The sequence below is a fragment of the Corvus kubaryi genome, unplaced genomic scaffold (genome assembly GCF_017639235.1).
Source record: "Corvus kubaryi isolate FWS band 111438036 unplaced genomic scaffold, C.kubaryi_AGA036_p1.0 37398, whole genome shotgun sequence".
NCBI classification, from domain to species: domain Eukaryota; kingdom Metazoa; phylum Chordata; class Aves; order Passeriformes; family Corvidae; genus Corvus; species Corvus kubaryi.
Genome location: NW_024581137.1, coordinates 45,289,705 through 45,311,639, shown reverse-complemented (window position 1 = coordinate 45,311,639; position 21,935 = coordinate 45,289,705). Strand labels below are relative to the sequence as shown.

The 21,935-nt window shown below is 38.1% G+C and overlaps 1 protein-coding gene across 11 annotated transcripts in view; it reads left to right on the top strand.

The window, feature by feature from the left end:
- PARD3 (par-3 family cell polarity regulator) overlaps positions 1-5,821 on the top strand; it is a 420,254-nt gene extending 414,433 nt beyond the window's left edge. For all 11 annotated transcript variants that reach the window (XM_042044372.1, XM_042044371.1, XM_042044370.1 and 8 more), the window contains 2 exons: positions 169-296; positions 3,733-5,821. In XM_042044372.1, coding sequence (XP_041900306.1) covers positions 169-296; positions 3,733-4,126 — 522 coding nt within the window. In that variant the 3' untranslated portion in view covers positions 4,127-5,821. The remainder of the gene's footprint in view (positions 1-168; positions 297-3,732) is intronic.
- The last annotated feature ends 16,114 nt before the right edge of the window (positions 5,822-21,935 follow it).

Here is a 21,935-nt window from a genome sequence, read left to right as displayed (position 1 = left end):
CACAAGCCACTGTTACAGGTCAGAATTTAACCTAATTATTGTGAAAGATCTACTTGAACTGCATGTTGAAACAAATATTGCTGTATTTGTACAAGAGCAACTTAAATGATGGCTCTTTTGTGGGTATTTTTCTGCTTTGTTTAAGACATTTTCAATTTTGTTTTGTAGCCAAACACCAAGACATACTCACAGAGTGGCAGGCACTCTGTTTCAGTAGAGGTCCAAATGCAGCGGCAGCGGCAAGAAGAGCAAGAGAGTTTCCAGCAAGCTCAGCGCCAGTACAGCTCCTTGCCCAGGTATGGGAACTGTCTGAAGCTGTTCCATGCATAGGAGCCCGGAGCTAATTCCATTTGTGGAGGAAAATGTCCTACTTAGTGCAGACACTTTTGTTCAGCATTGATATAAGGCAGAATGTATTCACTGTGGAAGAAGCATAGAATTTCTTAAGTGAGAGCATGTGGTAGCTGAGAATTGCTTCAGAGAATTGCTTCAGAGCTGATTTCAGGGGAATTTGATGACATTCAGCACCCAGCAGAATTGAAATATTAAAACAAATCTATTCTTTGTGGGACACACCCAGTTTAATTTTCTGCAATTATGAAAATCTCCTGAGCATGACATGAGTTGTCCCCTTTTGACATGTCAGATGATTTTTTTTCTATTGCCTAATTCTTTACTGGGTAGAAATTCTATCTTTGCAATGTTAATACAGGAGAAAAATTAAAAGGGAAAAAAGTTTCAAGACCTCCAGCAGAAAAATATGGAACTGAGAAAATTATCCAAGAAATCTTCAAGGGCTCTTCAAGTTTACATATATACCTTTTTTAATATATATATATATATATAAAATACTGAAAATTAATACATTTTTTTGTGTAAACAAACCTATTTTTTTAAGTGGTAGGTTTTTTAAAGATTAGTTGTTTGGGCAAAATGTCTTTTACATGATATTTAGTTTTAAGAATTAATAGAAGTTTTGCCAACGTGTTTCAAATTAACTCTCATAGTTAAGCATTATGCAAATAGTCTTTGCATTTTGAAATATCAGCAGCAATGGTTGAATGGAGAATAATTTACACTGGAGCTTGGTGTCAAATTGCTTTCCAATAAGGCTGTATTACTTTTCATGACTTGTGTGGAAATGGTGTGGAAAAAAAATTTGTTGTGACAAGATATGTTTTACTGGGAATATTATAACTCTTTTTTTGGAAACAAATATAAGCCTCATAGCAAAGTTATCTAACCATGAACTCTTATCTTAGCAACATCTTTGAAAATAAAACAGTTTCAGATTTTCAAATGCTTTTACACCTTTCAGTGTAGAATTTTTCTGTTAAGTTTGGAAGGTGGGAAAGAGAAATGTAAAGTTCCTGTGTTTTCTGAGATCGTTAGTTTCTCATCTTGCAAATCTTTATATCCTCTCTTCTTTTTATCTCTGCCTTCCTTTGTAATTGACCACACCTATTAATGTCATATTGTTTCTCCTGAGAAATTCTCTTTCATTTCTGCTAGCCCCACTCAACCACGCTTATTTATATTTTAAAACTATGATTCTTAAAACTCACTTCCCCTCTTCACAATCTCTGGTAGCATTTAAAAGTTGGAATCAGTTGCAAGGCTGTTCCAGTGGCAGAAATTAATAACTCTAAAGTGAAAATTAATCTACAAGAAAATTAATCTACAAGAAATATGAAAAATAGATCACAGAACAGCTCATAGAAATGCTTTTTTTGAAAAGAGTTACTGAGAACTTTACTCAAGGTGGTTTTCAACATGAGAAATAAAAATCTAGCAATTGCTAGCAATCTAGCAATGCATGTTACTGAGTAATTAATGATAATTTAATGGCTTAGTTTGAGCACTCTGAGTATTTCAGCTGTGCTGAGAGCAGACAGAACTGCAGGGCTAAAGTTCAGCGCTGTAAATACCACAATATTCCTACAACAACCTGGGGCATCCAGTTCTCCATCTTTACAAACTGTTCCTAATGCTGTGACTGATCTTTAAAGAAATCTTTCTGTTAGTCTGAAACCTAGGTCCCAAGCTTAATGTTGCAACCATGACTTTGTAATGATTGAAGTTTGTGCCCTGGCTTCATTCTTGAGCTTTGCTGCCTTTCATCTTGTGTATTCTTTACGAGCCTCCTTTTTTTTTTCCTTTGCATATTCAAATCTTTAGTACTGAAGGCAAATAAACTCTTGAGTCAATTTTAAAGGATCTTCCCAGAAAAACAGGGAAAATGTGCCAAGTAATTTTGAACAAGTACCAGAAAACAGTCAGTAAATTAAATTGGTTCAACTAGTCATCCTCTTGTCCCAAGTGAAACTGTAAGAGCAAGGTTTAACTCCACGTTAATTTTCTACTACTTAAAATTTATCTTGCTCTAGATCAGAAACTTGACAGTTTCGTAGCCTACAGAGGTTCGTTCAATTTGCTCTTGTTCCAGGGAGTGATAAAACATGACTCAGAAGCATTGTTCTTTTGGCAGAGTTGGATATGAGAATACCAATAACAGCTATAAAATTTTTTGTAAGAATTTACATTATGTTGTAATTTTTGCTGCAATAATTTACATTCATCCTGCGTAAAATTTTTCATCCAGAGGTCTCGGAATCAGTTATGAAATAAGGTGGATATGGTAATTTTCAAATTATTCATGTGGAAGGAAGATTGCAAAAACATTAGGTGACTTTTTACTTTTAGTAATGGTAGGAAAATTTTCCAGGTCTCCTGTATCTCCACTGTATATTCATTGGATGAGCCACATTGTCATATGTGATGATATGAAAAACCAAGCCATATATAAACAACTAAATTATTTTCTTATTGATTTATGCCACAATATATTTTATTTTATTGCTTGATTCTCATACTCTAATTTTAATCTTAAAGTAGGTATCTCTTTTGCTGCAGCACAAAATTGTTTTACTTTATCACCACGGATCTTATTTTAAATTCATACAAGCATCTAGCAGTTTGATAGTAAATTAAAGTTATTTCAAAACCATAATCTGTCTTCAAAATAATGTGGTGATTTATTGTGAAAAGAGATAAGAATTTGTAATTCCTATATGTATTTGGCCTATTTATCTACTCCCTGGAGCCAAAAAATGAGCAGAAAAGGTTATCTCTGCCTTTTCTTTTATGAAAGCTATAGCAGATTGGGAAATAGTCCTTATAGCATGAAATTCTTAGTTCAGGAAATGGGAGGAAGAAACTGGAACTACCTATCAGTAACGAGCTTTATCTTCTGACTTGTGCAGTGTTAGGGCAAGTGTTTTAAGGATCTGCCTGTTACATTTTTAATCAAGTGTCAGTCTAGATTCAAATCTTTCATGAGTGACTTTACAATTGCTGGCTATTACCTTCATTCGTAGGAAGCACAGCAACATGTATGGTCTTTCCAAGTCTGCAACTGAATTGTAACACTTTTTTCTTGAGAACATGAGGGTAATTGTAGCACTGAATGGGTTTTCGTGGAATATTCCTCTTGCAGAGGCCTAGAAATGTAGTTCAACTCTCTAGGAAATGTTCTCCTAACAAAAGAGACAAGACATCACTTTGGGGCAGAGGAGGACTTTAACTCTAGAAAGTGACTTCTGGAGAATGCCATAGCTGGGGAAAAGCTGATGGTATGGCAGAAGCCTCCTTCTTTCCAGTGATTATTGTCAGTAACAGTTGAAGGGAAACCAGAACATTTGTCTTATAAACCTCTTTCGCTTTTCTTTTCAGGCAAAGCCGGAAAAATGCCAGTTCTGTATCTCAAGACTCCTGGGAGCAGAGTTATTCCCCTGGAGAAGGGTTCCAGACTGCGAAGGAAAATCCCAGATATTCCAGCTACCAGGGATCAAGGAATGGCTATATGGGGGGACATGGCTTTAATGCCAGGGTAATGCTAGAAACACAAGAACTGCTCCGTCAAGAGCAGAGGCGGAAAGAACAACAACTGAAAAAAAAAACTTCTTCTGAAGGACCTAGCAACTATGACTCATATAAGAAAATTCAGGACCCTAACTATACCCCTCCTACAGGTCCTTTCAGACAAGATGTACCGCCTTCACCATCTCAGGTAGCGAGGCTAAACAGATTGCAAACACCAGAAAAGGGAAGACCATTTTATTCTTGAGGTGAAGAAAATGAGGATCAACTTACCATGCAATAAGGAACATTTTCATATAAAGACTTATATTTTGAAAACATTTTAAACTGATGGTACTAAGGAACATACCTGTTTTCTATTTCAGTGCCTTTGAAAATATGGGCAAAGCATTGGTGGGCCTTATGTCTTTGCTATTGTGTCCCAAGTGTTGAGTCCATGGAAGGACGTTCCACCATTTGACAATCATAGTGGAAGTGAGCAGCGCCGCCTCTGCATTCCAAGTTCCGTAGCCCAGCCCACTAGTTGTCAATGGCTTTTCACTAGGATTTGTTGTAACGTGTTTTACTTTGCAGTGACTTATTACACCAACATGCAGCTTTGTGGCACAAAATTAATTAATTTGAGTTTGAAGGAAGCATTGACATGTCCTTTATTATTTCTCTCGGGTCAGATGGAGGTGTAGATATCACTCCTGAGTGGATAAAGCTGAGGTCTGCTCTGGATTGCAGTTGGAGTTGTGCTATGTTTTATGGTGGAGTCATTACCAGTCTTTGTTGATCAATATTTTAATGTCTATATGCTGAAAAACTATCCTTCTTCTATTATGCACATGTGCACTCTTTTTTTTCTCTCTCTCCCCACTCTGAGCTTATTAAAAAAGCCTTTATCCTGACTCACGAGGAAAACAATATTAAGCTTTCAGTTATCCTGAGAATTCTGTTGCAATTGCCTTATAATCTTAATGCACAGTCCATTACAAATGAAATAACTGGAGAGAGATTATTTATAAAGACACAGCCAAACCTTTGATAAGTATATTTATTAAAGATGGGAAATTATGAACAAACATACAATTCAGTTCTGCTTTGCTTGCTTCTAAATTAAATTGGTCATATGACACTTGTATCTAGGAAGAGAACTAGGGAGGGTGTCAGCTCATGGTCATCTGATACACAGTAGACTTTGGGCAAATTTTGGAAATAGCTCAAAGCAAGAGCAGAGGAAATCAAAATTTTTCTTTGGATCAAATAGCTGTAAAGAGAACAACTCCTTCTTTTTAGAAATTGTGGAGCTTTATGGACAATTTCCTTTGTGCTTCCATATTGTTTCATTGTGATGCTACATTAAAAAGAAACCTTTAAGTACATGAATAGAGACAAACTGTTATACATCTTCCTGAAAACATGTCAGTATCCAAAAATTACTAAAGCAAAAAAGATTGCTGTAGCAGAGAGTAATATTTGAATGTGCATATGGGATATGAGAATTTCTTTTGCAAGCAGCTGTTTTTGTGTTTGTTGGTCTGAACTTCATGTATTGTAAAAATAGCTGGTTTCTGAAGTGCCTGCAAATCCTGATGTGAAAAGGCTTGAGAATGGATCTCAGCATATTGTGTACAAAAAGGAGAGAAAGCAAGAAAGAAAATCATGTATTGCATGATTTAAAAAAAAAAAAAGCCTATTTTTTTTTACTGGCACATTTTATTTTTGCGCCAACTCGTTTCTAGAATATATGTGAAATATCAGCACACATATCTGTGTCTTTTATGCCTGTTTGTTAACAGTTTTTGTTGTTAATAATGTACTCCGTGTTTAAAAGTTCTTATTAGTGTAAGCACAGTGACATTGTATGACAATAGCTTTTTTTACGCAGAATTTACAAAACTGTGTAAAATGGCTTTCCTTGTACATATGAAATTTAGAATAAAAGGCTGTTTCCATCCTTGTCTTGGTATTGCCTGTAGACCCATATGAGAACTGCTGCAGACACTGTTTAAAAAATACTTACCGTGTTATTTTATACTATTCCTTGCGGTCTGTGTGTGTCTTCCTGTGAACACTTACAAACATCGGAGAGGAGAGGAGAGGAGAGGAGAGGAGAGGAGAGGAGAGGAGAGTGGAAGAAAAAATAAAAGAAAAGGAGAAAGATATACAGTCCAGCTGAACACCTGAAGACTATCCTCAGAGGCAAAACCCACATTGTTTAATGTGTTGTGTTATTTTAGGCCATACCTATGACATTTAAGAGGCACATTTTTAAGACTAACCTCTGAGGCAAAAATCTTCCGTGCTGTAGCATGGAGTCCTCAGCCCAAGGAGAGCACTGTCAGAAGGACACCCACTGCAATCTGGCCAAATCCAGGTGTATGTTAGGAATCCCCCTCTGCACTTTGTGTGTGTTTTGGGGTCTGATGGGAGCTCTTCACAGGAACATTGGCATGGTGAAAAATGGGAGAAAGCAGATTTATGAATAAAGCAATATTTACAGTGCCAATGATACTCTGTTTCCCCCATTAGTATTGGAGCCAAGTCTGGTTTTCTCCTTCTTCCCCTCATTTCTCCTTTTGTTGGTTACTGCAGGAATGTCAATCATGATTCTGTGTATGCATGACATCAAGGTGTTGCCATGGCAATAACAGTGTCAAATTATTCACTGTGACTTGAGTGTGGGATTTCAAGGGGAAGAGTAGCAAGCACTGTAGGGTGGACAGGCAGTTTTCAGTGCTCAAATAAAGACAGAATTTTCCAAAAGATTTAAATTGTAGTGTCTCACATTTGTGCATGGGGAAATAATTTCATTTGCAGTTTTGCAGGCCTTGCTGTCTCATCTCCTGACTGCATTCCCAGATTACATAGTTTGACATTTCTATGGATTTATTTGCACTGGCAAATAATTTCAAGCACTAAAAAAATGCATCCACGGGAATGGAAAACAGGTTGAAGTCCTTTTCAAAACAAGGCCTTTGATAAACTGTTGTAGGAAAAAGGGCATGTGTTTGGAAGAGTATGAAGTACAGGATGCTTTATGTGTGAGAATGGCATACGTTAAAGTTTACCCTTCTATGAAACTCCTCTTCAAGGTGTTAACAATTTGCCATAATTAGATGTGTTCATGAAAGAAGGCAGATGTTCTCTTCGGGCCATGTCTGTGTTATGTTTGTAAAGAATAAGGTCTTTTTCTGGCTTCGTCATCCTGTCTTCTTCCTGACATAGCGTAGACAGGATTTCTAATATTAACTCCCATAAGTTGCAAAGGGTGATAAGGAAGTGGGAGGGAGATATTTTAATAGGAAATGACCTTTATTTCTGCCTAGTGAATAGATTCAAAAGTTAATTGAGCTAACTGCATTACTGCAGTAATTTGTTTGTGAACGCATTACCATTATGAGATTAACTCTGTAACATTAGTATATTTGAGAATGGTTACAGGACAGACTGTAAGGGAGCTTACAACATCAAGGAGTGGGTGTACAGCTTGCACATTTTGCTCTGTTGAAACCCTGAGAAAACTATCTGCAAAGTCTCCTGTATTTCATCAAAATAATTGGTTAATGCTATTGAAATTCCTTGGGAAAGTTTAATATTACTAATGCAGAAGACTGCTGCCTTTCTCAAAAAAGACTACTTTCCCTCTTCTTTTGAGCCTCCTTGGAAGCATGAGTGCAATCCTAGTGAGTTATTGCATGGGCCAGATAGTTTAATGCATGTCTTTGAGAACTCTGCCATCAAAAACAGCGAAAAATGGCGTAGAGCCCAGCTGAACACAGTTGGAAAGTACAGTTGCCATTTATTGCTGGCAAACAGCTGGAAGTACAACAAAACAAAATTTAAGCCCATCATGACTGTAGATATGTGGCCATGACTGTAGATATATGGCCTGCCTTTCAAAGCTGCACTGATGTTTTGGTCACGTTCTCTCTAATGAGTATCTGTAACACTGCATTTATCTGTTCTGGGTATTTTGAGAAGGGAAGGGTTTGGCCAGACAAGGAAGAGATGTGCCAGATTAGCAGTGTTTGCTAAACATAGGATATTCTTGAGTGATTCAAACCTCTGAACTTGGGTTGTTGAGACTTAAAGTGAATTTGGCTATTGCATGTCCTGGCTTGCAGGAATGTTTTCAAAATATTTCCTAATTCTATTTACTGTGCCTGACTGTTTCTACATCTTTCTCTCCCGAGTCCTCAGTCTAGTTAATAAGAGTTGTGAGGAATCTGTGAGGAATGCAGACACAGAAAAAACCTCATCTATTTCTTATGCTGCTGTTGTACCAGCACACCCTGGCCTTCCAGACACAATTTAAAATTCAGCTTTAGCTTGGCAGAGGAAGGGTGAGGGTCAGAAATCCACAATAGGACTGACTTTGTGAAAGTAGGGTTTGTGTGTGTGCGGGTACATGAGAGAGGCACAGACTGGGTTTATTTGCCTTTAATTCATGCCCCTTTTCAAAAAGTAACTTGCATCATTTAAGTGTTTTTTCTATGTGTGCAGAAAGCAGCTATCATTTGGTGCACAGTCATTTTTTCATGCCCTCTTGTAATCTCTTCTATTTTGTATCAACGTCACACTTTCTCTTTTACATCTGCTGATTAATTCTGTTGCATTTATTTGTTTCTCTAAATGGCATTCAATTCATTCATATCCTAGGCTGCTTCTTGCCAGTGATTGATTTTTCTCTCTTAGATTTGTAAACCTAATTTTAATATTTTTCTGACCTTGGGTGTAGTATTATCTTTCGTAATTTACACTTTAATCAATTTTAAAAATTGAGACTGGAAGCTTGAGTTGGGATTACACAAAATCAGACTAAAGACATTGCTTTAATTTCTGTTCTGTGTGCAGGGCACACTTTCTAGGCACTTCTGAGGGCTGGACAGAATACTCTCTGAATGAGATGAAGAAAAACATCAAGCCCAGGAGCTTTGGAAGAAAAAAAATTGAGAGAAGTTTGGAAGACTGGTTTAAAGGCAGATGGATGGAAGAGGAATCTGTTTGCACCCTTCCAGATGATGCCAGGACCCACCTTCCTTGCAAACAGCTTCCCAAAATTCTGTTTTCAGATGGCATCTTAATGGATGGGATGGGCTTACATTCATAAACTGGGCTCTCAGTGCAGTGGCTGCACTGACATCTGTCAGGGAGGGAGAGATGACAGCCACGGGTGATAATAGCTTCAGGTATCCAATTTTAATCTGCTTCTTTGTTGGAATAATCCTTGTCTTAGAAAAATAAGGAAAGACATGAAGAGTGAGGGAGAAGTGTAAAATGTGAGTAAAAAGGTTCTCCCCTTACAGTCTTGTCACTATTACAGCCACTGGGATTTGGTTGCCTTTTCTTCTCCTTTATGCCCCAAAGGCATAAAAGGAATAAACTAGGTAGCAGTAACCTCAGCACAAAACTCATGACTCTCCTAGAGATTCACTCTATTGTGTAGCACATAAGATGTGAGTTAACAAGGCAACAAAGGAAACAACTTTACTGTCCCTCTGTTATTTCCTCTATGGATTTCCCTGGGGTGTGTTTAGATTGTCAGTCCTTGGGACGAGGAGCTGTGTTTATTTTTTATCGCCTATAGAACAGAATAGTATTGTTGGCAATAAAAGCTGGTGGATATTTGGGGGTGGAGGGGGAGCTGATATGAAAGGAGTTTTTAAAATTTGGTTATTTGGACTTTTGCAGCAGGTGTATGATATATTCCTAGTCCTGGTAATATTCTCATTTATAAGTACAGACCATACTGCTGGGGTCTTCGCTACAGTTAAAATGAGTTCCTCGGGTCTCTTCATTTATCTAAGGCACTACTTCTTTAAAGCTTTTAGAGAGAGTGAAAGACCTCTTTCTTGTGGAAATACACATTCCCATGCTCACTGTTTGAAGATTACAAGCCATCAAGAGGAATTTTAAGAGATTTGCAGGAGCTGCAGCCTTCTGCCAGGAGCCCAGAGCAGTTATCACCTGTGTTCAGAAAGCTGGAGAAGACATTACTTTTCACTGCTCCACCAATGTAATTCTTATTCCCACTTAGAATATGCTGAAGTCTGAGACCCCCTTCTGGGTACCCATCACATTTTATATCTTCTTTAGGACAAGGCCAAAGCTTTGTAATAGTTCCGCTGTAGCCAGGCTATTAAAAGCCAGTAGGTTCTTAGGAACAGGAATGTCTTTGCCTAAAACTTTTCATCTAATGGTGGTGATTTACGTTTTGCTTCATTCTACCAACCATCTGTTGTTTCCTGCTGGTGACACACGTCTTCCTCAGCTTTCTCAGTGTGTGGTACATTCAGGCTCTGCTCTGTGGTCCAGCCTAAACTGCAAGAACTATTTTAATAAGTGTTTATAAATAATATTTATGATAATTTATTACTACATGATCAGTTGTAGTTTTCTGGCCTATCAGCTACAAAGAAAGGCAAATTTACACCAGAGGAACCACTTTTGCATTTGCAGAGGAAGTTTAAGGCTGAGAAATCTTTTCTCACTTTTGCTTCTGTAACTCACTGAAGGTTAATATAATCCATTGCAGCATAACAAAGACTGAAAATGGCTATGTCTTGTTTTGGTGCCTGGTTGATGGTTTGCAAAAGTCTATTTTATCATCTGACTGAGTTAATTGTAATTTTCCAAATATTTTTCCTCACTTTGAGAACTGAATAAAATCATATTAAAAATTGAAACCACTAAATGATGCAACCTGTTGCTAGCCAAAAGCTAAGTCAATACTATAGCCAGCAAAGTAGAAATAATTTTTCTTTGCACATCTCATTCTTTGTTTACAAAATAATGCACAGATTTTTTAATGAATAGTAGTATACAGAATTTAACAATTGTTCATTCTTGTTTTTTAAAGTCAGTTTGCATGAATAATTTTCTCATCTTTATGCAGAAATTTTCTGCATTTTTGTTGACTAGAATATTACTAATCTAATTTCTTATTAAAAAACTCATTTGCAGCATTGCAGCGCTGAAAGGTGCTACCAAGCATTTAGTCTTCAATTTACATACAACAAACCCTGTGATCTGATGGGGGATTTCACACAAGGATGGCTGCATGCAATTACGTGGGCAAAGAAAAAATTTCATCCAAGGATCTGCTCTACAACAGTTTCATTTGTTGGTCTCCCATTAAGAGTTCTATTGTTAAATTTCTTATTGATGTGGACTTAAGAGTATGGTGTTGTCATACCAGGTTTTCAATGCTGTTTGCATTTTCCTTTTTTTTTCCTTTTTAATTATAATTTGCATTTGTTAGAAAGGGACAAAGTAAACAGATTGGAATAATTCGAGTTAACACTCATTGACAAGAAAACATTAAGCATTCTCCAGATGAAGCACCAGTCATGAAAGACAGAAGGATAATCCTAACATTCCAACTCAAGTAAATTAGTTTTTGGATATATATTCCAGCATTGCATGAAGCTGTACCAATTCTTAATACTGTCATAATAATATGCACTTTTAAATGCTGCCAGAAATCATGCTTACAACAGAGAGAGGATTCACTGTTTGTGTTTATTAATGTGGGAATATTGGAAGAGTATTTGATATTAAATGTCACAGTCTACAGTGATTGGAGCTAAACTGTAAAATTGATTGAGAAGGTTTGGGCAGATAAATGCAAATGGCACACAGCACTCCACACACTGCCATGGTGGAAGAATATCCTGATGTTACACCTCTGGCATTGCAGAACAAGTGCAACCTTGTGAACCTGGTGCCACACCCTTGGAAAGGTGGTGAGAGAAAGTGGAGGGTACAGGACCAAGGTAAGCATGAGCCTGAAACACATTTGCTCCTTCTGAGTACAAGGGAGCCATTTGTACCTTGGCTGGCCCACTTTATTTCCCAAGCCAGGTTTGTTTGTCCAGAGGTGGGCAATTGGGGTGTGTTTTTTCTTAATTTGGTGCAGGTGGATACAAAATTCTGCCCCACCACACTGTGCCAACAGCACCATCATAGTTGCTTCTTAGAAGCTTTGACTCAAAAGCTGGCAGCTCACTGTGTATAGTGGCCAGGACACCTTTCCTTCAAACAGGATGGAGGAAAGCAGGGCAGAGAACTAACTACCTTGCCCTCTCTGTGCGTGAGGGAGCCATTATTGCAGAAGAAACCATTGCAGTAATGTTAATTTACTTAGCTCTTACATTTCTCTTGAATAGACTGGTGTGCTGTGAATTTCACAGTAGTGTCCTCTGCTGCACACAGTTTAAGATGCAGGACTCAGGCTGAGAAGGAGCACATGGAAACCTGACTTAAAGCTCTGAAGATATTAAAACAATTGAAAAAATGAAAAAAGAAAGTTACAGAGCAGCTAGTGTGACCTAGTGTCACCATGCATGCTCTTCCAGTCCACACTAAACCATAAGTGAAGTGTGGTTAAGGGTTAATCGCCCTCTAAATACTATGTATATTTCTTAAGTGGTAAATAATTTTCAATATTATGACATGTGATAGGTGATATTTGCATCCAGCTGATACAGTTTCATCAAAGAGCTGACAGAACAGCAACAGTCCTTCTATTGTCTTGAGCTGATGTTGTGAGGCAGCAATGAAAGCAGTAGAGCTGGCAATGCAGTAACCTAATACAGAACACAGGCTTCTTCTTTTGTTAAACATCTCCCCCTAAAAATGCTGGCAAGTACACATTGTTTCCTTATCATTTTTTCCTCTTGAGAGATTTCAATTCCATTTACCCCACGGGCCCAAATCCTTCCTGAACACATGAGTTAGACAGTAAGGAGGATTACCAGAAATAGCTCAGACAATGACCAAAAGCCATCTTTCCGTGCCTTTTCTTTCCAGCCAGCCACCCAACTTTCATTATCAAGGGGATGAATACCATATCTGACTGCATAATCAAAATCCAGTGACCTGTCAGAGCAGGCAGTAAAATTAAACTCTTTTGCTGTTTCCCTTTGACTAGGCTTCAGTTCTGGCACCCTTTTAACCCAGATTTCCTGACACATTGTAACTTGTCGACATTTAAGAATACAACCGTTGAGCTAATATGTTTTAGATTGTGCCCTTATAGTATATATGGTATATTTAGTGTCATGATTTCTAGTAAAATTGAAGCACCCTGATGCCAAAGAAATAGCCTTTAATTTAAAGAGCATCAGCAGAGTGAAAGCATTTTGAATAATAGAAATTTCTGCCCAGTTTTTGCAGAAATTTTTCTGCCTGTGATATTTGCCAGCACATTCCTGATGAATGTCTAAGGTAAAAATGAATGCTCATTTGGATCTTGAATGTCATTCAATATATGGAAAGAACCACTGAATTTTCTTTAAAAATAGTCCCATGTTGTCACCATTGAAAAAAACTAATTTTTTTCTTCTCCCCCTCCAAATACATTACTTAGTGGATTAATGCTTGGCAAAGTTCAGAGAAAGTCATATGAGGTGCCAAAAGAGCACATTCTCCTGTTGCTACGTCTAAACCTAAACTCTGCTCCTTAGAGCCAACTGTAGATTTTGTAAAAAATGAGGGAGTGATTATTTTTAAATACGTTCTGGGGTGACTGGATGATACTGTATGATTTGTCTCAAGCTGGGACAAAGTGTTTTTCCATACAGTATGTTTCCCTTTTTCCCCTCTTAACTGAGTCAAAAAAGTAGCATAGCTCAACACAGACATAATACTCTTTTTGTGGATTGGAAAGGGAAAACAGAAGGGCTAGTTTCACACCTCCAGGAAAACTGCGCTACCAAAAGGGGTCCCAGAGCAGGTGCCCTGGCAAGCCCCACATATCTCTATGGTTATTTGTCTCTGGGCATAGAAAGCAGGAAAATTTCTATGAGGAGTCCCCTCAAGGTTTTCTCAGAAGGTTACAGTATAGAGCTCCTCCACAGTCATTCCAGATTTCTGGGTTTTAATACTAAGTAGTAAGTATTGAGCTGACTTATTTTAACTATAGATTTTCTGCTCTTTTAGAGAGAGCATCTCAACAAAAAAATCTCGGATTCCTTTTATATTTTTTTTTTTCCTTTTCTCTTCTTTCATAAAGGTGTGAAGATGGTTACCTACCCAACCATTTTGCCCAAGGAGTATAAAAAATGATACCTTAAGAAACACACATTCTGAGGCTCCAAAATTGAGAAATGCCATTTGTCCCATTTATTAGCAAAATGTCAGCCTATGAGCACGGTACCAAACAGCAGCAAGCAGCAGACTGTCCCATATATGGTGCTAGCACTAGACCTAGATCTAATAACTTAACCAACTGTGTATTGGCATCATGGCCTGGAGACTTTAGTTACTTTTTTTTTATTTTTGAAATGAATGACTATCCAAATTTTTAGTACTGATAGCTTTCTAATTGGCTGATTCTTTTAGTATTTTCAGATTAGGCTGTGCTTCTTGGCAAGTAGACTTTTATAGACAAGTTCTTCACAGCCAGAGTTGCATCCCTACTTAGTGTGCAGAAGTAATATTTCCTAGACATCTATTTTGTGTGACAGAGAAGAAGCATCATAAGCTAGTGGAAGTTATTAATTTTTAATATTTTATTTCAAATTTTAAGGTGTGCAGTTGCTGGATAATGAAAAATTCTTGGAAGCAAGCATTTTGGGGAAAATGTACATGAATCAGAAGGATGCTTATTTTGTATTTTCACTTCCTATGATCTTCAGAAAATGCTGACTGCAGTCAGCAATGTTGGCAACAGTCCTTTTTCACAGACCCCTTGAAGTATTGCAATACTTCATTGCCCGCAACTGCCAGCCAGGCTTTTAATAAATTAGTCCTGAAGGTAGAGATAGATTCTGGGGAGATTCTGAGGTCAGAAGAGACTGCTATAATAATCTAGTTTATTACCTAACTTCCTTTTTAACACTGACTGTAGAATTTCGTTCAATACTTCCTACATCAAACCAGTTTGTGGCTGAAATCAAGAAAATCTTTCAGAAAGACATCCAGTTTATATTTAAGATGATAAGGGGCAGAGAATTCACCACATCCCTTGGCAATGTCCTTAGTTTTTAATTGCTTGTACTGATAAAAATTTATATTATCGTCAGTCTGGAGTCTGCTAACTTCATCTTTAATGATCTTGCTGTGCCTTTTTGTTTGCTCAGTTAAAGGCAAAATTACATAGACATAATTTTACACACCAAATATGACTCAATAAGACCTCGGTTCCAAATGAGAAACATTAGCCTTGAGTCTCAGAAGTTCTGAACATGGAAAACCTGAGCACCCAGGTGGTATAAGAGGAGGGAGGAAGACAGGAAGAGCAAAGCCCAGTATGATGTTACATGCTAAACTTCCATCTGCAAACTGGACGCAGTTAAAAATAGAGACCAATTTTGAAAATCTGGCCTGTAAATACCACAGCTAAGAAATACACTTTCAAGATATTGGCTGCTGTCAGGTTAGCATTCTCTTGATGCTTCAATATCTTCTTTTTAATGTTTTTTTGATGTTTCTGTAACTAAAACCAGGCTTGTGTAACAAAGAGATGGTTTGCAGGCTTCTAGTCAGTACTGTGACCTAGAGATAATTCTTAATGATATTTCTGTTTGGTATAAAATCACAATGCGTTGTCACCTTGAACCTACCATCCTCTCATAAAGGGCTTTAATCTTATTTTTCCTGTTGAACATTCTCATATCCCTTTGTAGTCAAATCGTAGGATCTGACTGAAGCTGTTTTCAAAGAAAGAAACATATCTGGTAACTGAAAATTTAAATTTGATTTGAAAACCTAATATAAATATTTTGTATTCTAATAAATTTTTATTTTTTTGTACTGAGGACAAAAAGGAGAACAGGAACTTCAGCTTGAAGATTAAAGTCAAGATAAATGCCTAAACTAAAGCCAGTACTCCAAAACCATTTTTCCCTTTTCTTTGCTGCCAAGTATTTTTTCTCTAAACTAAGAGGAATATTTGCCATTGCAGTGATAAAACTGTGAGCAGCAGAGTTCAGTCACGCCAGGAAGAGAATATGATACTTTACATGAACTTGTCAAGGTAATGTCAATTAAAAAAAAAAAAAAGAGAGAGAGAAAGGGGAAAAAAGAGGCACAGAGTGACTTTTTAAATCTTTCACACAGATCTTATCTATTCATATCCCAAATCAAAGCAACGCTGATTGCTCTATCAAGTGTAATATATAATTAAGGCAATTCAGTCCTAAGGTTTGGGGTTATCGCAGTTCTTTTGATTTGAGTCACTGATTGTCTTAGTGAAAGAACTGGTTGGAAGTTTTTTGACAGAGAGGTTTTCATCTTCATGAAAAAAACCCATCTGTCAAAAGAAAAACTTTGCAGTGAGGACAAAGCCTACAGAATAATCAATAGTCCAGGACTTACAGCACTCCCAAGAGCATGGTAGCGCAAGTCCCTGCTCCCAGCTGGAGAAATGCCCAAACCCTGGAGCTGCTGGCTGGCCAAGACTGGGCCAGGCGCTCTCTCCTCTGGCCTCCATTTAAATTGTATTGCAACAAACACCCAACTTCTGGGCTGCAAATTCAGTCCCTCAGTCTCTCTGGCTGGTTTTGGTTTGGCCCTGGTATAGGGGTGAGAAAGGTTTGAATGTTAAGAAAGCACTCTCTAACACAGCACATGTAAGCTCTGAGATCTTTGTGAACTCGCCTGCCCTGAAGCTTGACCTCTGCAAGTCTCTTTGAATGTTCATTATACGAGAGGCCCAGAGCACACATGAATTCCAGCCTTTCTGTAGCACCCGTGAGACTGGAGGAGCTGGGCATATGCTCACACTTTCTGTGCTCATTCCCACCGTCACGAGTCGGGGTGTGAGCCGCACGCAGATTTTCGTACCCTTTATGGGTGAGGGCGCAGACATTTTGAGGAAGGGACTGTGTGCGCCTGTTACATGTACAGTGTGCTTAAAGCTACACGTTAGCAGGATACAGTCAGGCTGAAAGGTGTTAGTGGCTGCCAACAGGGATGTTCTGGCTCCAACGAAAATAACAATCCTTGTTAAAAATAATGGGTGTGCCAAGCAATCGGCCAGGCTACACGAACAAAGCAATCAAGCCCCTTTATGAGGTAAAAGCAGCTGGTGGCTGAGGAAATACCAGCGGCACTTGGATATGGCTTTACGACACAGGAGCTTTGCAGCAAGGAGCTGACGGAGCCCGTTCCTTCCTGCCCTCCTCCCTCCCTCCAGCCCCTTCCCACAGGCTGCTGCCCCTCAGCGCTGGCTCTGCTGTGAGCTCAGCTGGCCTCAAATGGGGTAAACAAAGCGGGGTCAGAGAGGCCAGGGGGGGACAGGGTCTCCCAGAGCTGTGGCTGCTACCAAGAACACATCAACAGAAACAACATTGAATCTGCAGTCTTATATTACATTGATTTTTTTTTTTTTTCTTTTACATTTCTGGTGATTCAGTATGATTTTTTTCATAGTGAATGGAAAGCAATAAAATAATGCAGTTTTTCTATTATCTTTAGTATAAGAATTTAGTGCCTCATAACACATTTTACTGAATGTACGACTGAGAGAAAGGAAATCATAAATTCCTATCCCAGCCATGCTGCTCGCTAGGAGGTGTGTCTGTCATGTGCACTCCATTCAGGGTGGGATTTACATTCTCTAACTTGAGTTAGTCAAAAGTGTGTAGGATAAGTTACTCATATAAATGTAATCCTAAATCAGCTGAGGGAGAAATGCCTACACAAAGTACTCCTGCCTGCCCTAAATAAGGGTTCAAAACTGGGTGCTAAGACTGGGCCAGCCTTAAGGAAAACAGGATTGGCAGCTAAATTTTAGAGTATTTAAGATAGGTGTGATGAATTTCACCCTTTTAATCTCAAAATCTTGTCCTATTTAAATTTAAACCAAGATTCCTTTGTATTTCAGTGGGATGAGGGTGTGTCCTTTACATGTCTCTTTAAGAGCATTTCTTTCTCATATTTCAAGAGGAAGGCACACTAAAGTCCCTGAGACCCTAGATCCAGAGGAATACCTTCCCCGTGTCCCTGTAACCATGTCCCATGTTACACTAGCAAGGGCTGCACTGGTTAGTGTTAAATGGGAGAAAAAGCAAGTCACCTTGCTTTTTGGTACATTTGTTCCTGATCTTTATCTACCTCACAACTCTGGTACTTTGGAAATGTAATTAATATTTATTAAATGCTTCCTATGTGGAAGGTATGAAAAACTCCCTGTTTGTTAACAACAAACACCTAAAAAGTGAGCATTGAAAGCTTACTCCTAATCATACTTGCTACTGCTGTATTATGGAGGAGATAGAAAACCAACATAAATCATTACCAGCCTGACAAACCATGCAGCCCCAATCACAGAAATTGCACAATTCCAGCAGGAAGCCATCTTAAAAAAAGAAAAATTAAAAAATATTAAATAAAGTCTTTTGTTCCAAAAAGTTATATTGAAATGCCACCATCTGCTTTAACCTCCAAACAGTGAGGAAATTTAGCATCTGAAAATCTCTCCTTGACTCATCCCATTGTGCCCTGTAAATGGAAAACCTATTTGCATCTAATAGAACAAGGCATGCCAATAGAAATCTCATATCTATTGGCAAGTTGTGTAATTTCTATAGCTATATACTAGATCCAGATGCTTTGGCAAGGGATATCTTCCTTCAGGAGTACTGCCGGAGGGAGCCTGTATTGATCGCCTTCGCAATTATAGATAGGACCATGGCAATCACTAAAGACAGGGAAACATTTTAATTCTGCATTGTGTAGGCTCATTCTTGTTTTTAAAAACAAACAAACAAAATGCATCTATTTCTCTTGTCTGTTTAATTTTAGGTGTATAATTTTAAAAAAAAAGTATTCAATGGGCTATTAAGGAAGATCGCAGTGTGTCCTGCAGACATTTCCAGTCTTCACAAAAGACATTCACCAGTTAAAATAATTCAAGGAAGGTCCAGCCCAAAATTCCAATAAATAACCGCAGATCAAGACACTGATTGTCTTTAGACTCTTCCCCCAGCCCTCACTAATAAAACTTTGGCTACCTAGGTTAATCAACAGCCTGGCTGCCACATCGGAGCAGACCAAGAAATCTGCCAGGTCACTGGTGGCTATTCCTCCACTGCATACACATTTGCCTTTGTGTTCAGAGCCTGTGACTAGACACAAGTCAGACTAATTCGTCTTAATTCAATTCAGTTAGAGGGGGGCAGCTTCTAGATGGGCTTATATTTAACATTCAGCAAATCAATTTATCATGAGCTTTTGGCTTTACAGGCACATCTTAAACTGACATAAGTAGATGGCCCATGCTGTGGCTTCTTCTGGCACACACAGATCCAATTCAACATAACAACATCAAGTCTCATTTGAAGACATTTGTAATAATCTCTTAAGTTTTAAGTGGTAATTATGATATTTAGTAGTCTTTTAACCTATATCTCTAGATTTCAGTAGACAAATTGAACAGGGTTTGTCAAGATGCTTGGGGAACTGGTATTTAATCTTATCTCAGCAGAAATGCTCAAGGAAACCAGATGATCCATGGACATTTTCTACCTGTTTTATCCTCATTTTATTCTACTTCAGTGATGATTTATTCCTTGATTTGAATGCACTCACTAATGGCAATGAGTTTAGTGCACACAAGTCTAACTTTGCCTGATACTTTTCCTTTTCAGTGGTATAATTAGCATAATGTGTTTAAAAGCTATCAACCTGACTCTTCCAAGTTATTTACCTTGGAGTATGCCACTGACACAAGGCAGTTTTGCTCTAACTTGCAGGCTTGGCAGAAAAAAAGAGCCCCAGCTGAGAATAGCATTCCCAGCCTCAAGAGAATGTAGCCATTGAAAAAGTGATAGGAGGGAAAAAAAACAGGGAGTGTTACCTTCTTTACTTGGACTATCTGACAAAATGTAAGTATCACTACTTTAAATTTTGCCCACGTAGCATGAAATGTGAGGTCTTTCCCTTAGGTAAGTTACATATACAAAAAGAAGTAATGACATTACAGAATTTTTTTCTGTAGGCAACTTTCTTATTTTGAGAAACCTTGAGTTCTGCTGTGTCTTTTAGTAAGTGACAGTTTGCTATAGGGAAATTACTGAATTCTACAAATAATCACAGAGTGTGCCGGATACAGTTTATTAGCTTGATCTTTCATATTTAATTGATGTTTGCTGTGAAAATAAAGTTCAGCCAAGCAGAAGGGGAAAAAAGTATGTTGTGCCACATTAATTTTAGTTGTACAAGCACATAAATGGCCATGTGATCATTCCATAGGTTAATTTCAAACCCCTGAGAAAGGCTCCGTCTGGCTTTTTTTTCTTGTTAAAACTTCATATTAATAAATAAAATTGAGTTTTCATGCTTTGCTAGAAAGTCAAACTTCAATGACAGGAGGGTATTACTGCTTGTCTTGACGACTCTGCCTTCATTTTTCCCTGGGCACCTTCTACGTAAAGCAAAATACTGTGCCCCTGTGGCTTGAACTCCATGTTTTCTAAAATATGATACAGAGAAATGCTTTTCAAATGGAAATATGATATTGTTGCTGTGTTCCAGAAAAAAAGTTACAAACAGCAGAACAGAATCACAAAAGAACAGGGCCAACATCGTTTGACACAAATGAAAATCTTTCAGTTCACATCAATAGGCTTTAATCAGACCAGTATTTCCTTATTTCCTAGTTTTGTTTAGAAACATCCTTTAGACTTAGACTGAGATCTAAACACTTTTCTCCCTCCCCCTTCATATTTATGATCCAGGCTTTTGTAATAGCAGCATTTTCCTGCAATGCTGGCAGAATACCAATGAAATATTTCTTCCCATAGTGACACATACAACCATCCTTGAGTGGGAGGAACAGTATTTACAATATCCTACTAGACTCCCTCTTTAGCTTACTAGGTTCCTTCATCTGTGTCTTATGGCTTATTACCAAATGCTGTGAGAACACATGGAACACCTACACCTCACTAGAAAGACAAACTGAATGCCTTAAAACACAAAGTCTTTCAATGACTGACTCACAAATTACCACCTGGTGAATAGGGACTTTATTGCACCTACACTGTTGTGCCAAATTCCAGTTGACAGTGACACAGTAGATAAGTTTAGATGAAGGTGTTTACTGGTGGATAGGACAATAAAAAACTCGTGGCTGAAATGTTTTGAACTCCAGGACGTTTTCCCAGCTTCATTCTCTCTAAATTCTCAGCATGGCAGAGTTATCCAGCAGCCAAGCCGGTTGTATGTGGGTACTCAGTATATGGGACTTTGTAATGCATGTTTGTTTTTAAGGCATTGCTACGGCTGTTACTCTGGTAGCAGTCAGGGTTTCTGGTAATAATCAGTGAATCCCAAGTCAGAACAAAGGTGCTAATGTGGTACCAAGTTCCTGAGTAAATAAACAATTGCTAAACAAAATCTTTTCGACAGCATTGCATGTCTGTGTCAACACTGTGTTTCCTCCATGAGTCATCTGGTCAGCAGCACTCCAGCTACATGGGAGAGGTCACCCACTTTCTACAGCTCTCTGCCGAAGACTGAAGTTTTGTGACAGAATATACCACTCAGGATTTCCTGTGAGCCACAGGAGTTGCATTTTTTGGCAGGATTAGAGAAAAAAGTCAGGTTAGAAAATCCTGATGGGCATATTTGAAGAGGAAAAAAGACATGAAACAAATGCTGTTAGTGCCAGCCTCAGCGTCCATTAGCTAGTCTTTATCACCCAAGCATAGAGATACAGAATTTTAATACATGGGAAGGATGCCTCAGATATTTTTTATTCTGCAGATTAATAGGAAATTACTAATATATGGGGGGAAAAAGGACATCCACACAGGTACTCATTTGTTTATTTCAAATATCCAGCACTTCAGAAAAAAACACAGATTTTTTTTTTTTTTTTATGTTCAGAACTGGATCCAGAAACAGGAGTTACCTACTTTCTAGCTCAGACATAATGGAATAGCCATTCTCTTGAGATTTTTTTTTTTTTTAATAAAAACACAGAACTCCTTGGTTTCATATGATGATTGCTGGTAATTAAGAGATGTAGAAAGCATACAATCAGTTCATCTGATAGGATTATCGCCAAGGCAGTTTGAAAGAGCTTGCAAAAATTTTGCAATCTGTGTGTTTGTCCT